This window comes from Lonchura striata, chromosome 1 (genome assembly GCF_050655825.1).
Source record: "Lonchura striata isolate lonStrDom1 chromosome 1, ASM5065582v1, whole genome shotgun sequence".
In the NCBI taxonomy this organism is placed as follows: Eukaryota; Metazoa; Chordata; class Aves; order Passeriformes; family Estrildidae; genus Lonchura; species Lonchura striata.
The window spans coordinates 77,171,888-77,184,474 of NC_140703.1; the positions used below are offsets into that span (position 1 = coordinate 77,171,888).

A 12,587-nucleotide genomic window follows, 5' to 3' on the forward strand; every position below is an offset into this window, starting at 1 on the left:
GCTGCTTTCCCCACCGTCTCCATCCAGCCTGGCAGAAGCGGCAGGCACAGCTCCGCGGCGGATCGCGCTGACGCTGCCCCGGGACTCCGCTCGCAGCAACGCACCCGCGGTTTCAATCTTCACAAGCTACAGACAGATTTTGCCCTCTTTTTTCCTTTGCCTTTTTTCTTTTTTCTTTTGGTTGTGGGGTATCCGCTTGTGGCTTTGCAAACGTTAGGGTTTTTCCTTCCTTTTTTTTAAATTTTTTTTTTTTTTTTTTTTTTTTTTTTTTTGGCGTGAGGCGAGCGCTCTGCGCTTGGAGGAGCCGGAGGGACAAGGCTACCGCTCTCCTGCCCCGCCGTGCGCGCATGTGTGTGTGTGCGCGCCCATCTCCCCCCCGCCTCGCAAAAGTTTGCCTGGGCGGCCGGGGGGCTCGCGGGCCGCCGCCCCCGCAGCCGGGGGGCGCGGCGGAGGCGCGGCGGAGCGGCGCAGGCGGCGCGGGGCTTGCGCGCCGCGCGGGAGCCGCGCTCCGCGCCATGCCGGCGGCGCGGGGGGCTGCGCGGCGCTGCGCCCTGGCGGGGCCGCTGCTGCCGGTGCCGCCGCCGCCGCTCCTGCTGCTGCTGCTGCTGCTGCTGCTGCCGGCGCTGCCGGCCGCGGGGACCGAGGGCAAGGCGCGGAGCTGCGGCGAGGTGCGGCAGGCGTACAGCGCCAAGGGCTTCAGCCTGGCCAGCGTGCCCTACCAGGAGATCGCAGGTAAGCGCGGGCCGGGCGCGGCGGGGAGCGGGCAGGGGCCGCGGAGCGGGGCCGGCGCTGCTGCCGCCGCCGGGCTGCGCGCCCGCCCCGCCGGAGCGGGGCCGCGGATCGCGGCGCTGTGTGCGCGGAGCGCAGCGGCTCTGCCGGCCCGGGTGGCACCCGAGGGCTTCCCGGAGGAGCGTGCGTGTGCGTGTAGATAGAGATTAAATAAATCCAGAAACTAAGAGGGTGAGAGGTAAAAAAAAAAAAAAAAAAAATAGGGTGAGAATGACGGGGACGCAGGCAGGCTCAGTCCCGTTTCTGCTCGCTGGCTGAAACTTCTTGAGAGTTGCAGCCGGGCGGCGAGGGGCAGCGGGCAGGTCCGCAGTGGCGGCTGTCTCCGCTGCCGCCCTGTGCGGGGGAGAAAACTTTGCCCTCTGCCCCACGGGCACGGGGCGTGAAGGAGGCGGCGGAGAGGGTGGAGGGCGAGGAGGGCAGCCCTGCTCCCCTCCGCACCCGTCCGCGGCCCCAGGCCGGGAGGGTCGCCCCTTGGAGGCGCCTCCGCTGCAGCACGGATCGAGCAGAGGCACCGGCTGCCGGGGAGAGGCACCCACGCACATCCACACACACCCGCCCGGCAGCCCCGGCAGCCTGTTACGTGGCTCTTCCTTCTGTTGAAACATGCCTACAACAGGTTATATCGCAATCCGCCTACGAAGGTGTTGGCAACAGTTTTTTGTTGTGATTCTATTTCTCTACTTTTCCATACAACCTTATCAATATTGCATCTTTAAGACTGAATGAATAAAAATACGTTTGGGGCTGAAATTCATTTAGCAGTCAGAGAGCACCACAAAAAGAGAGCTATTATACGTGAAGATATGAGCTGGGTCTGCTCAAATCGGACTGCTTGAGCCCTCAGAAAAGGTTTATGCTTTGCCATCGGCACTTTGCTGTTAGATCCTGCTATTTGTAGAGTGAATTAGATGCTCCTTGGTTTGCTCTCTTCCTCTTGAAAGTTGGAAGCAGTAGATTTATCTTCCTTGAGGTGAAATAATGCCACAGTTATTCACTGTGTAACATTTAGCACTTTACATGAGGAATGATAAATGTAGAAAATCTCAGGACAGCGAGTTCACAAAGATACAGGGAAGGTTGTTCCATGTTGTACCTTCATCGCTCAGGCTTACTGATTCTCTGGTCTTTCTGTGCTTTTTCCTGTAATTTATATTCAGGTTGCTCATCAGTTATATGAAATCATGAAATCTCTCCTGTGAGCCACAGATCCTTTGAATATGCAGTCATGCTTTCCCTTTGCTCACTGTTACACCAGCTGCTTTCAGACAGAATGGTAGGATATCCTCTGTTACATTACAAAAATAAATTATAGTAAATTTTAGACTTCTCATAACTTTGGGTAAACACTTGTTGCTTTCAGCTCACTGAGAAGTTTTATTGTTTCATATATATTCTGAATGTACAGTGCAAAGCTGACATGTAATTTTTAAGTAAGCCCAGCATTTGCAAGTTTCTATTGACATGTATCAGTACAGAAAGACTCAGAGTAATTAAATATTTAATAGTAGTTCTATCCCAAATTACTCTACAGTTTCCTGCTAAGTTATATAAGTAAATCTGCTTTTTTATTAAGTACATGACTTATGGAGGTGTGAGTTTTTTTTCCTGAGCTTCCTGTTGAAGTTGTTTGTTTTTTTTGTGGTTTATATTCCTTTCTGCTAGCTGGTGTATTAACTTTTGAGCAGTTCTGTTTGTAGCTGTTCAAGTGAGTTGTTGTAAGACTAGGATTGCTTTCAAGTGTGTTTCTAAGTGTGTTGTTCTTGTACAGTGCTGCAAGGTGGGTAATAGTTGTATAGCTGTTCATGCAGCATGGCCTCGTTAATGTTAAAGCTCTGTATTTGCTACCTGGTGCGATGTTGGAAGTGTAGTTAAAGCAATCTATGTACAGGTTTGAGAAGCTTTTTTCTTTGTCTTTTTTTTTTTTTTTTTTTTTCTTTTTTTCATTCTGACTTTTTTTCCATCATTCTGACTTGGCTAAGGAAGCAATTGGTTAGTGTTACAGAAGTGTAGTCCATCAAAGACCTCAGGTTTTAAGGAGTTCAAAGAACTTTATTACTGTCATATTTCCAAACAAACATTTTGTTTTCAAAAGATTTTGCATCAATGTCTTGGTAATATGATGATAAATAGTAATACACTGTGTGGTTTATGTTTTGATTTAACAGTAGTCATATTTTTGTTGTAATTTGTTTAAAAGCTATTTTCTAGCTATGACTGTTGACATGGTAAACTGAAGACTGTGTGTATGCACCAAGGCAAAGTGCAAAGAGCTGTGAAGAATCTGCTTCAATTATAGAGGCTATGGACATAGAGAGAGCTCTCTCTGTTGAGTGGAACTGCAATTCAAGAGACTTGTTAGATAACTTCTGTAACATTATTTGTCCTGTAACTTTTGCACAGAGATGGTAGATGTTACATATGAAAAAATTGTCAGTTTTCTCTCTGTAAGGAAGTTTTCCTACAGCATTTTGTTGCATGTGAAATATGTTGAAGTTGGCAGTAATGTGGCTACAGTTGTTCACTGTAGTTTTACAACAATGCTAAATTGTTCTATGTGATTGTATAGAACATATTTGTAATCACCCTTCCGTTTCTGACGTCTTGTCTAATAACCACATTCTGGTGCTGTGACCTTCACTGGAGTACAACACATAAAGTTGTATTCTGACATAGCTTAGCAAAGTCCTTAATAAAGGAACTTTACCTTGGAATGGGAGGCAGAGGAAGAAAATTTGAAGTACACTTGATATACTGCTGTGGGCTTAATTCTGTACATCAGTCACATGCAGCGTGGGTCACTGGAGCTTGCAGTGTGTGCTGGGCTGTCCTTGTACAGGGCTCTTCTCTGAGAGGAGCTACTCAGGCTACTCTCTGAGTGGAGTATCCTGTGTGTTTAAAAGAGTTCTACTGTGAGACTCAGGTTGCCATGACCCAGCATTCATGAGTGTTAGTGGAGCTCCTGAGGACTTTACAGGAAATGTTTTGCTGTAGGAAAATCTGTAATTTGAAAGTCAACACATGAGAAAAATCATGGGACATATCTTTTGGCAATACTTGTTTAACTCCAGCCGTGCCTTCAGTAACTTACATTGTCTTAGAGGAAGCCATGAAAATGAAATGTTAAAGTTGTATTGTGACCTTGCCTCAGAATCTTCTGAATGGAAGCGAATGTCTGACTGTGTAAAGTAGTGGATATTTCTGCTTTGTGCCTTTCCGCTCCCAAGGTGAAGGGTGTGGGGTTTTGTGTGTTGTGGTTTTGCTTGGTATTAGGCTTTTTGTTTTGTTTGGAGGGTTTTTATTATTTGCTGAATAATAGTTTATTTAGGTAAAGACTAAAACTGTTCTGATAAAGCATCCAGCAGTAAAGATGTTGAATACTAAACGCTGTGTAAGAAGCATGTGAACTTTGTTCTCCTGCACAGATGATGGACGAGGTGAGATTCTGGCAGCACAGTCACCACAGTCAAAGTGACTGAAATGAAAGCAGAAGCAAACCCTTCATTTTGAAGGTCAGGAGTCACTTGAAATTGTGCTTTGATGAATAGGCTTTATACTGGCATAATACTGAGGCGTTGACTGAAGCAAGCAAGCATACATAACACAGTTGCTTGTAGCTCCTAAGTGGTAATAATAACAATGATGATAATAATAATAATAATAATAATAATACCTCAGTAGTTACCCATGCAATGGAGTTATTAGTCCATGTCAGATGTTCCCAAGATATTCTTTCTGAATGTTTTGCTTTTGTACTCTAAAATGCAGTAATAGATTGACAAAATAGGGAAAATTCTCCTAACTGAGTCTGTATCCAAGTACATGTTCATGAATACTTTTTTTACTGTTTCTCTGCTGCTCTCCCTGAGAACTGTGAGAAGAAAGTGGCTGTAGACCAGGAGGTAGATGGGGATTCACAGACAGACACCTTGAGATGTTGCCTCAGCAGTGTTAAAAAGAAATAGTCTTGCTAAAAATAAATACAGTGCAAGTTTATGGAATTTGTTTTGGGCCATTAGACATTAACTCACTCCTGATCTCCATGATGTCAGTGAAGACGGACATGGAATTTCATGTAAACTTTATACTTCCTTTTTGTTTTAACACTGTTGTAGTTGTATCCTCCACATTGTGTATGCCCCCCTCTCTCACCTCTGTTTGCAGTTGCAGTGATTTCAGCATCAAGAGTCCCTCTGTCACCTTATAGTGCATGCTAATAAATTGGCATGTGCATGTAGGTAGTAGGAAGTACAGATTTCTTAAGACCTATTTTGCTGTCACTTCTGTACGTATTTATTGGTTGGTATGTGACACATCTAAAACCTAATGGTGATGTTTGTAAGATCAGGGCCTTTGAGAAGAAATAGCATGTTTTTAAGCTTATAAATAATTCAATTTTGAATGAGAATTTTGTATCTCAGCATCTGGAGTTTCCCAGTGTGACTTTATGTGATACTTTTCGAAGAGTATCTTGGAAAGAGGGACTTAAAAATAGAAAAGGCAATGCTTTAATAATTAATGTAATAATGAACTTTAGTGTTTTATCTCTAATAATATCTTTTCTTTCTGTTATCAGTTTGATTTATAATCAGAAAACATACCTAAAGTATAATATTTTCCACAGTTCTAAGTGCTAATTTGTTAAACTTCTCTAAAGCTGTATTAGTACTTGTTTCATCATATGCTGTTGTGAAATACTCCTGAGATTAGGTGGTGTTCAGATACCAGAGGTCAAGCACTATGTTAAAAGCTCAGGCCATTCTTTTTTATATTACTGCAATAAAGAATATATTCATTTCATTTATATTACCACTTGGCTCTCATAAAAGGTCAGTTTCAGCTGAATGTACAATTACTTGCAAATGGCAAATCTTTTAACAAGCGATCAACAATAAAAGCTTTTCTGGGTAATTTGTCTTTAAAACTACTACCTGCCATTTCTTTTGAATGACTTGAGCATCTTGCATTATCACTTGGAGATCTCTGTCTTATTCCCCACGATACATGTAAGAAAACTGTGCATACTAATCTTCCTTTCTGCTTAGTAAAGTAAAAATGCATAATTACATTAAAATTTCTAGTTGAAATAACAGGTTTGGTGCTTAAAACTCCATTATGGTATCAAAGTATCAGCACTCCCATTACTAGCAAAATGAAATCACTTTTCTAGTGAACTATGACTGTATGCCACCTTTTGTACCTGGTTAATGGGTGCTATCACCCTAAGAAGGGAACCCACATTCTGGGTTTTGACTGTCCATGCTATCAGGCATAATTATTTTTGCAGTTTAAATATGTGTAAAAGAATTAACACTTCTTCAGAAATTCCTAAGAACAGCATATAAAGGTTGGTGTTTAAAGGCAGAATTGTTATTATGCTAAAGAGAGAGAATACATTATAAGATGCAGAAGGAATTTAAAATGTGTTGCAGATGGCAAGAAAACATATGCTGGTAAAATTCATAGCACTTTATTCCTCTGTATATAAAAAAGCCTAAAAACCTACTGAAACCAAGATTTGCTTTCTTCATTACTTATTGCTCTATTGCTTCAGCACACATACAAAAAATGAGCTCCCCTAATAAGAACGCTTCTAGCTCTTGTTATAGGGGGCTGTCACAAAGACCATCAGCTCTCTCCAACAAGTTTCTTTTGGCTAACATGACCTTTTCCTTCCGGCAAAGTGGAGCAGCAGCACTTTATTCTGTTGAGCAATTGTGGAACACAGAAGACACGTGGCATTTGGAGGCAGGTGCTGGCAAAGATGTGCTGGAAGAGGTTCCCTCTGACTGCACAGGTGACAGCAATTTGTGTCCTCCTGTGACACCCATGCAGCAGAGCTAGCCTCTGTGGGCAGAGTCAGGGGTTGTGGGTTATGCTGGGAGTGTTGCTGTCCCCTCCAGCCACTGTGAAACCTGAATATGCAGGGAGAGGCTCTGCAGCACAACCCCAGCTCTGAGATGGGATGGAGACCTGCTGGCCACCTGTCCTGATCCTGATTTTCAGGGTTGGGTACAGGATCTGCTTTCGGTGCATCAAAATGAAGCAGCCAGTGGTGATACTCCTAATGCAAACAGCAAATTGCTCTCCAGCTCATCTGGCCTGTGAGGTCTGTCACCTTGTGCTTCTAATGGCCTTTTAATTGTGTCTCCAGCTGAGCAGCAGATGAAAAGGGTACTGAGCATCTCGAGCTGTTTTTTTTTTCCCCTCCTGAAAGAAGCATTTCTACAGATGCTTGACAAACAGTGGAGCCTTGAACCTGCTCACTGACCTGTTGGGTTTAAAATAGCAGGGCAAATCTCCCCAGAATAAGTGGAAGTGTTAACTGCTTTTAACAGGTGCTATGGAGTGGCATTAAATAAGTTTGCTTAAAGAGTAACATCTGTGTGTGCATGCGCAGGTAAAGTTATGGCTTGTACCTGGAGGGGCTTCACAGTCAAATTTAGGGACTGAAAGAGCTTGAGAAGTTGCATGTTACCAGAACAGGTGCTTGCAAACCAGGTTGAAACTTTGTTTTATGGCCCCATCTGACCAACACCTGACTGCAAACATACACACACTCCATATATGTCAGAAAGATCAAAGGCTAAGTCAACCATGCTTATCCAACTGTATGGGAAGCCCAATTAGTTCAAGCTTGATGCTTAACTAAGCAGTAGGTCCTTACACTTGCCCTGTAAGTCAAAAGCTAGACTTCTCTGTTGCCAGAAACTGTTTCTTTGCCAGTCTGTGCAGCTCTTGATGTGTTTATAATGGTAGCAACATAATTATCTGATGTTTTTAGCCATATCCCTCTGGCTTGTGTGTTGAGTCTCTAACGTGCTAGGGACTGTAGGATCGTCTTTTTGGCATTTGTATGAGTTGGCCCTGGAGGGAAGTCAATGCATAGGGCGAGGCTTTCGTACATCTCAGTATCAGATTGTGATGCACTACAGTGGGAGGATGTATGTGGACAGTGCTGTGGCTGGAGAACTGTGGAGGTGTGTGGAAGTACTCCTAACCTGGAAAAATACAGTTTGTAAATGCCTCACTATGTTCTCATGACAAATGTCTGTGGATGGCTTTTGAGTTATTGTTGGTATTCCTTATGACCTTGGAGTTTGTCTTTCAGAGCAGTAATTAATAAAGGAAACTAAAATGGCTTTCTTAAACAGGATTTATGTTTTAAGAAGGGAATCATAACAGTGGGGAACAGATCTTTATGTGCAGTTATGTTACCAAAAGTATGACAGTGTGACTGATGGTCACATGGCCAAGGAGGCACTTGTCATATCCTGTGTACATGTCCTGTAAGTTCTTTTCAGTTCAGGATTCAGGTTTCACGTCTTCAGGTAATGTTTCTCTGAGATGATGACCTGAACTGAAAAACTGATCTGATAGCAAATCCACCAAAAACCATCTTGAAGTTCCTCAACATGGTATGTAGAAACGTGGGTATGCCTGAAGTCATGGTGAGAACATGGGGCTCACAATCTGATGGTGTCTTTCAGGTAGATGTCTTATAATTCTGTTGAAACTGCTAGAGGAATATTGTCCATCTTTTCTCACGTGTCAGCAAAATGCAGCATGTCAGTAGTACAGTGTTTTTAGCAGTATAGTTCAGAAGAAATTATTAGCAGCTGAACATTCTTGGGTATTATCCCCACTTCTATTCTTGGCTTCTAACTGCATCACCATCAACTTTACAAGCCATACTAGCAAAGTCATCTGTTCTCCAAAACTGATGGAGCTGAACACTTGCCTGGGATGAAGAAAAGAACTTTGAGGACTTTACTACCTTAGGGAAACTTGTTTGCTACCATGTCCATGTGTGATAGTTAATGTGGTCAGTTTAGTGGGTGTCTGCTGATTTTATGGCATGTTGAATTTGAAGGTTAGGAGGCAAAAGGATGAGGTTGTTAGACCTTATGTTTGTATACTGCTGTTTATCGCTGTTTCCATGTTTCAAATCTTTTCTACACCTGAGGCTGCCCATTCCCAACTCTGTGCACCTTTGACCTTACAGTTGTGCTCACAGTAGCACTGAGATAGAGGTGGTTAAAAGCAGTGGCAAAATGCTTCTTTGTATGTCCTAAGTATCAAATTTTCAGCCATGAGACTTCAGATGTTGAACAATTTCTAAATGCCTTCCAGCTTCTAAATTACCTTGTTTTTAAATAAGTGCTTGTCCTTAGGAAGCGTAAACAATGCAGTGACAAATCAAAGGCAAGGGCTTATGAAGAGCAGTGTCCAGTGGCTCAACCTGTTTCTGTTTCCTATCTTTTCTCTTGAACTGATGTAGTGTGTCAGAGGGAAAAGAGCTGTAACTACAAACAACAACTTAATCTTTTTTAGTTACACAAATTGATTCACAGCATAAACACTAAATATAGTTAGTTCCATGATATTAGCTTTTGGCTTTACAACTTTTAACATATAAGTTAATAATGCATATGAGCAATTTAGGCTCCTTGGATAAGAGTAGATGTATATAATTTAATCTGTCATCACTCTTTGTATAGAGAAATATGAAAAATACCTATTGAACAGTTTCACACTCAGGCCATTTTCCCTTTAACCAGTTAGAGTCATTGTGAGTTACAATATTCTTATCCAATCTTTGCATACTATGCATGTATTTAAAATTGTTTCAAAAATTTGATGTCAAATATGACTCACAGTAAAACCTTCCTTAATAAAACAGTTTTTATTTTGTGAAGTAGTCCATCCTTGCCTATTAGTCCTGCTGCAAAATAAAGCAGGGAGGTCAGGTAATGCAAATCAAAATTGCAAAGTAAGTCATGTTGGCTTGACCTAGAGGTTTAGGTGGTTTTGAGCAGAAAATCAAAATCTAATTTAAAAATGAAAGTATTTAAAAGAATGGCACAGGGGATGTTTATTAATTGAATTGATGACAAGCAGGAGCAGTATTCCTTGAGAGATGTTTTTTGTGCTGACTATGGCCTGGCAAGAAGCATTGTTAATGGAATACCTGGAACATAACTAGTATTCACTGATTAAAGACAAACACCTCTCTTTGCCATGTATCATGGCTGATGAAGTGGAAGGACTCCCAGAAAGGACTTCCTGAAACTGAAAACTTAAACAGTGATTAGCTTGTTCTTAAAGCTGATCTTCAGAAGTCCTGTACTGTTCTTTAAATCAGAACTCCAAAGCCTCTTTCTTCTTTAACTACTGAGACAGCATACTAAAAGCCGTGTGTGAATTGATTGCAGTCAGATTGGCTCTGAAGCACATGCACACTTCTGTTTTTAGTTTTTTTAAGTTAAAGACTCCCCCAAAACCTGATTTTTGCCTGTCTCCACTGAATGGAGATGATGGGAGAATTTGATTGAGAATTAATTGGAGGGTTTTTTTTTTACAAAATAAAATAGAGCAGTAAATACTCAGAATTCCAAATGGCAATGTAATTGTGAGAAACATTGAAGAAATGCAAGAAAAGAACAGTCCTATCTCCAAAGAGGTTCCATTTTATATTTATGTCAGTATTTCTTCATGAGACTTACAAAATCATAATGTCATAGTTATGTACGTACGGTTTAAGCCTGTCTCTGTTACATAGACATCAAACTTAATGCAAATAAATCTGCTGCTTAATTTTTTAGTTGTCCTAAAAGATGCCAGCTTCATATCCTGGTGAGATTTAACAGTAATTGATGGATGCATCTTTGTACCTTGTTAATTAGTAATTTAGAGTTTGAGTTTGCTTTTTAAAGCAGATCCAGCTGGACACTGTTAATCATTGTCTAGAGCACAGTCTATGCTCAGTACAGCATAGAGTTGTGGCCAAACCACGAACTCTTTCCACCTCATATACCAAAATCTGATTGCTGGCGAATACTTAAACACATAAATACAGATTACTGCTGAAGTAAAGCTTTTTGTTATCTGATGAATGTATTTAAATTGCTCCTCTCACAGTCTGCCCAACAGACTAATTCTGTCTTTTCAACCTAGAGGAATACATGGCAGTATTATGTCCACAGTGCATGGACATATGTATATACATTCATAAATCTCTGTAGCCAAACAGCTCCTTACATTCAAAAAGTCTGCTGAGATTGTATCACATTCTGAGGTATATGTAACACTATGGATAATGAGTGGATTGCAAATTTGGATTATAAGTGAGGTCCAATTGTCTTTTTAATAGTTGCATAGTTTTCCTGTCATTGTTAGTTTTTTTCTTCTTTGAGTATTCTAGAGTAATTTCCATTTTTCAGTGACAGGATGGTCACTGCCATTACCTCCATGCCTAATGGACCTCCAGCTAAATCTGGTTTTGATGAAAGCGGAAATGCTACAGAAGTTCCCTGTCCTTTTGCACTGCAGGACGAGCAAAAAGCCAACTCAGGATGAAGCAAATTATACACTTAAGAATGGATTCATTCAGATTTTATTCTGTAATGCCAAACAAATCTCATATCAGTCCATAAAGTTCAGTTGTGTTAAAGAATCATGTGTGTCACTCTGCTATTGATTTATAAAATCTTAGGTTATTTTTTATAGTCCTTTCACCATCATTATTACATTTATTGTACAGCACAGACAATAAACCTTTCTAGAAAGAGTAATGACATTGGAAAATTAGGATCATCATCATTTTAATAGCTGTTACCTAAGTGCTCATCTTTTTGTTCAATTCTGTGGCTTGCCTGATGTTTGGAGCTGATCAACCTGTTGCATCCAGTGACTATTCAGCTGAGTCATAAGAAAATGTAGCAAAATAAAACCTCTCAAAATGGATCTTAAGGTTTGTATACCTTTATGTTAATCCAATATAGAGATACAGAGTCAAAATCTTAATTAGTTTAAATGGGCAAATATGAGATGAGCTGTTTAAAATTTTCAACAGTAAGCATTTTGGGAAGTTGGTACTAATTGCTAGCAGCCACATTTTCTGATTAATACATATTTGTATTTTTGACATGCTCATATGAAAGGCAAATTTGTAAACATTACCAATATTTATTCCACAAATATTTGTCTCATTTTATTTCACCCTGCTGCGATCTGCAAGTGCTAATCATTGGAACCTTTTGGAACAAAGGAACTTACCAAGTTGCATTAGTTATAACAGGAACAAAATATTCAAACAAATTTTTGTGGAAAAAGTGTCTTGGTCAATCGAATTTTATAAGTAAGCTTCAGGCATGTCTTTCAACAGTGAGCAGTTAATTTGCAAAGGTGAGTTATAGAATATATTCTGAACATTTTTGCAGTTCCTTACAGGGAACTTTCTTCTAAATAATTTTTTTTCCATTCTGTGCACAACATTTTTTGTTTATGCTACACAGACATATACATACATTCCCATTTCAAAATAAGAAAAAAAATAACAGATAATTCAATTTTTAAAGTTACTTATTGCTGAAACACATTTTGCTTCCACAAAGAGGCCGTCACTGTTTTTGCTGGTACAATTCCTTATTTTAGGCATCTTCCTGCCTTGCAGGATAATTTTTCATGCAGGTGCTTAAGGCTACAGGTTACAAAGCATGAGGGAAGTTCAGTAATCAGTGATTACTGGTATAGGAGAAAAGCCCTGTGTGTGATGCTTGCTGATGGGTGAAAGAGTTGAGTCCTTTCTCCAGCTTTTGAGACAACGTCTTCAAGACCCTTTTTTGGAGGCCTTTGGAGCAATGCGATGCATTGATTCTTTTAGAAGCAATTCCACCATGCATAAATAGTATTGCATAATAACAAGAAATTACATGGGAGTGGAGAGGGACATTTTACAATATGCATGCAGTGATAGGACAAGGGGCAATGGCTTTAAGGTGAAAGAGGATAGGTTTAGA

The 12,587-nt window shown here is 40.9% G+C and overlaps 1 protein-coding gene across 2 annotated transcripts in view; it reads left to right on the forward strand.

Moving 5' to 3' along the window:
* The first annotated feature begins 332 nt into the window (after positions 1–332).
* The window catches only part of GPC6 (glypican 6), a 726,663-nt gene continuing 714,408 nt past the window's right edge, over positions 333–12,587 (forward strand). Inside the window, exon 1 of one of the 2 annotated variants that reach the window (XM_077781485.2) lies at positions 333–732. In XM_077781485.2, the coding sequence (XP_077637611.1) occupies positions 348–732 (385 nt within the window). In that variant the 5' untranslated portion in view covers positions 333–347. The remainder of the gene's footprint in view (positions 733–12,587) is intronic. The other variant, XM_085556757.1, reaches the window with a different exon arrangement.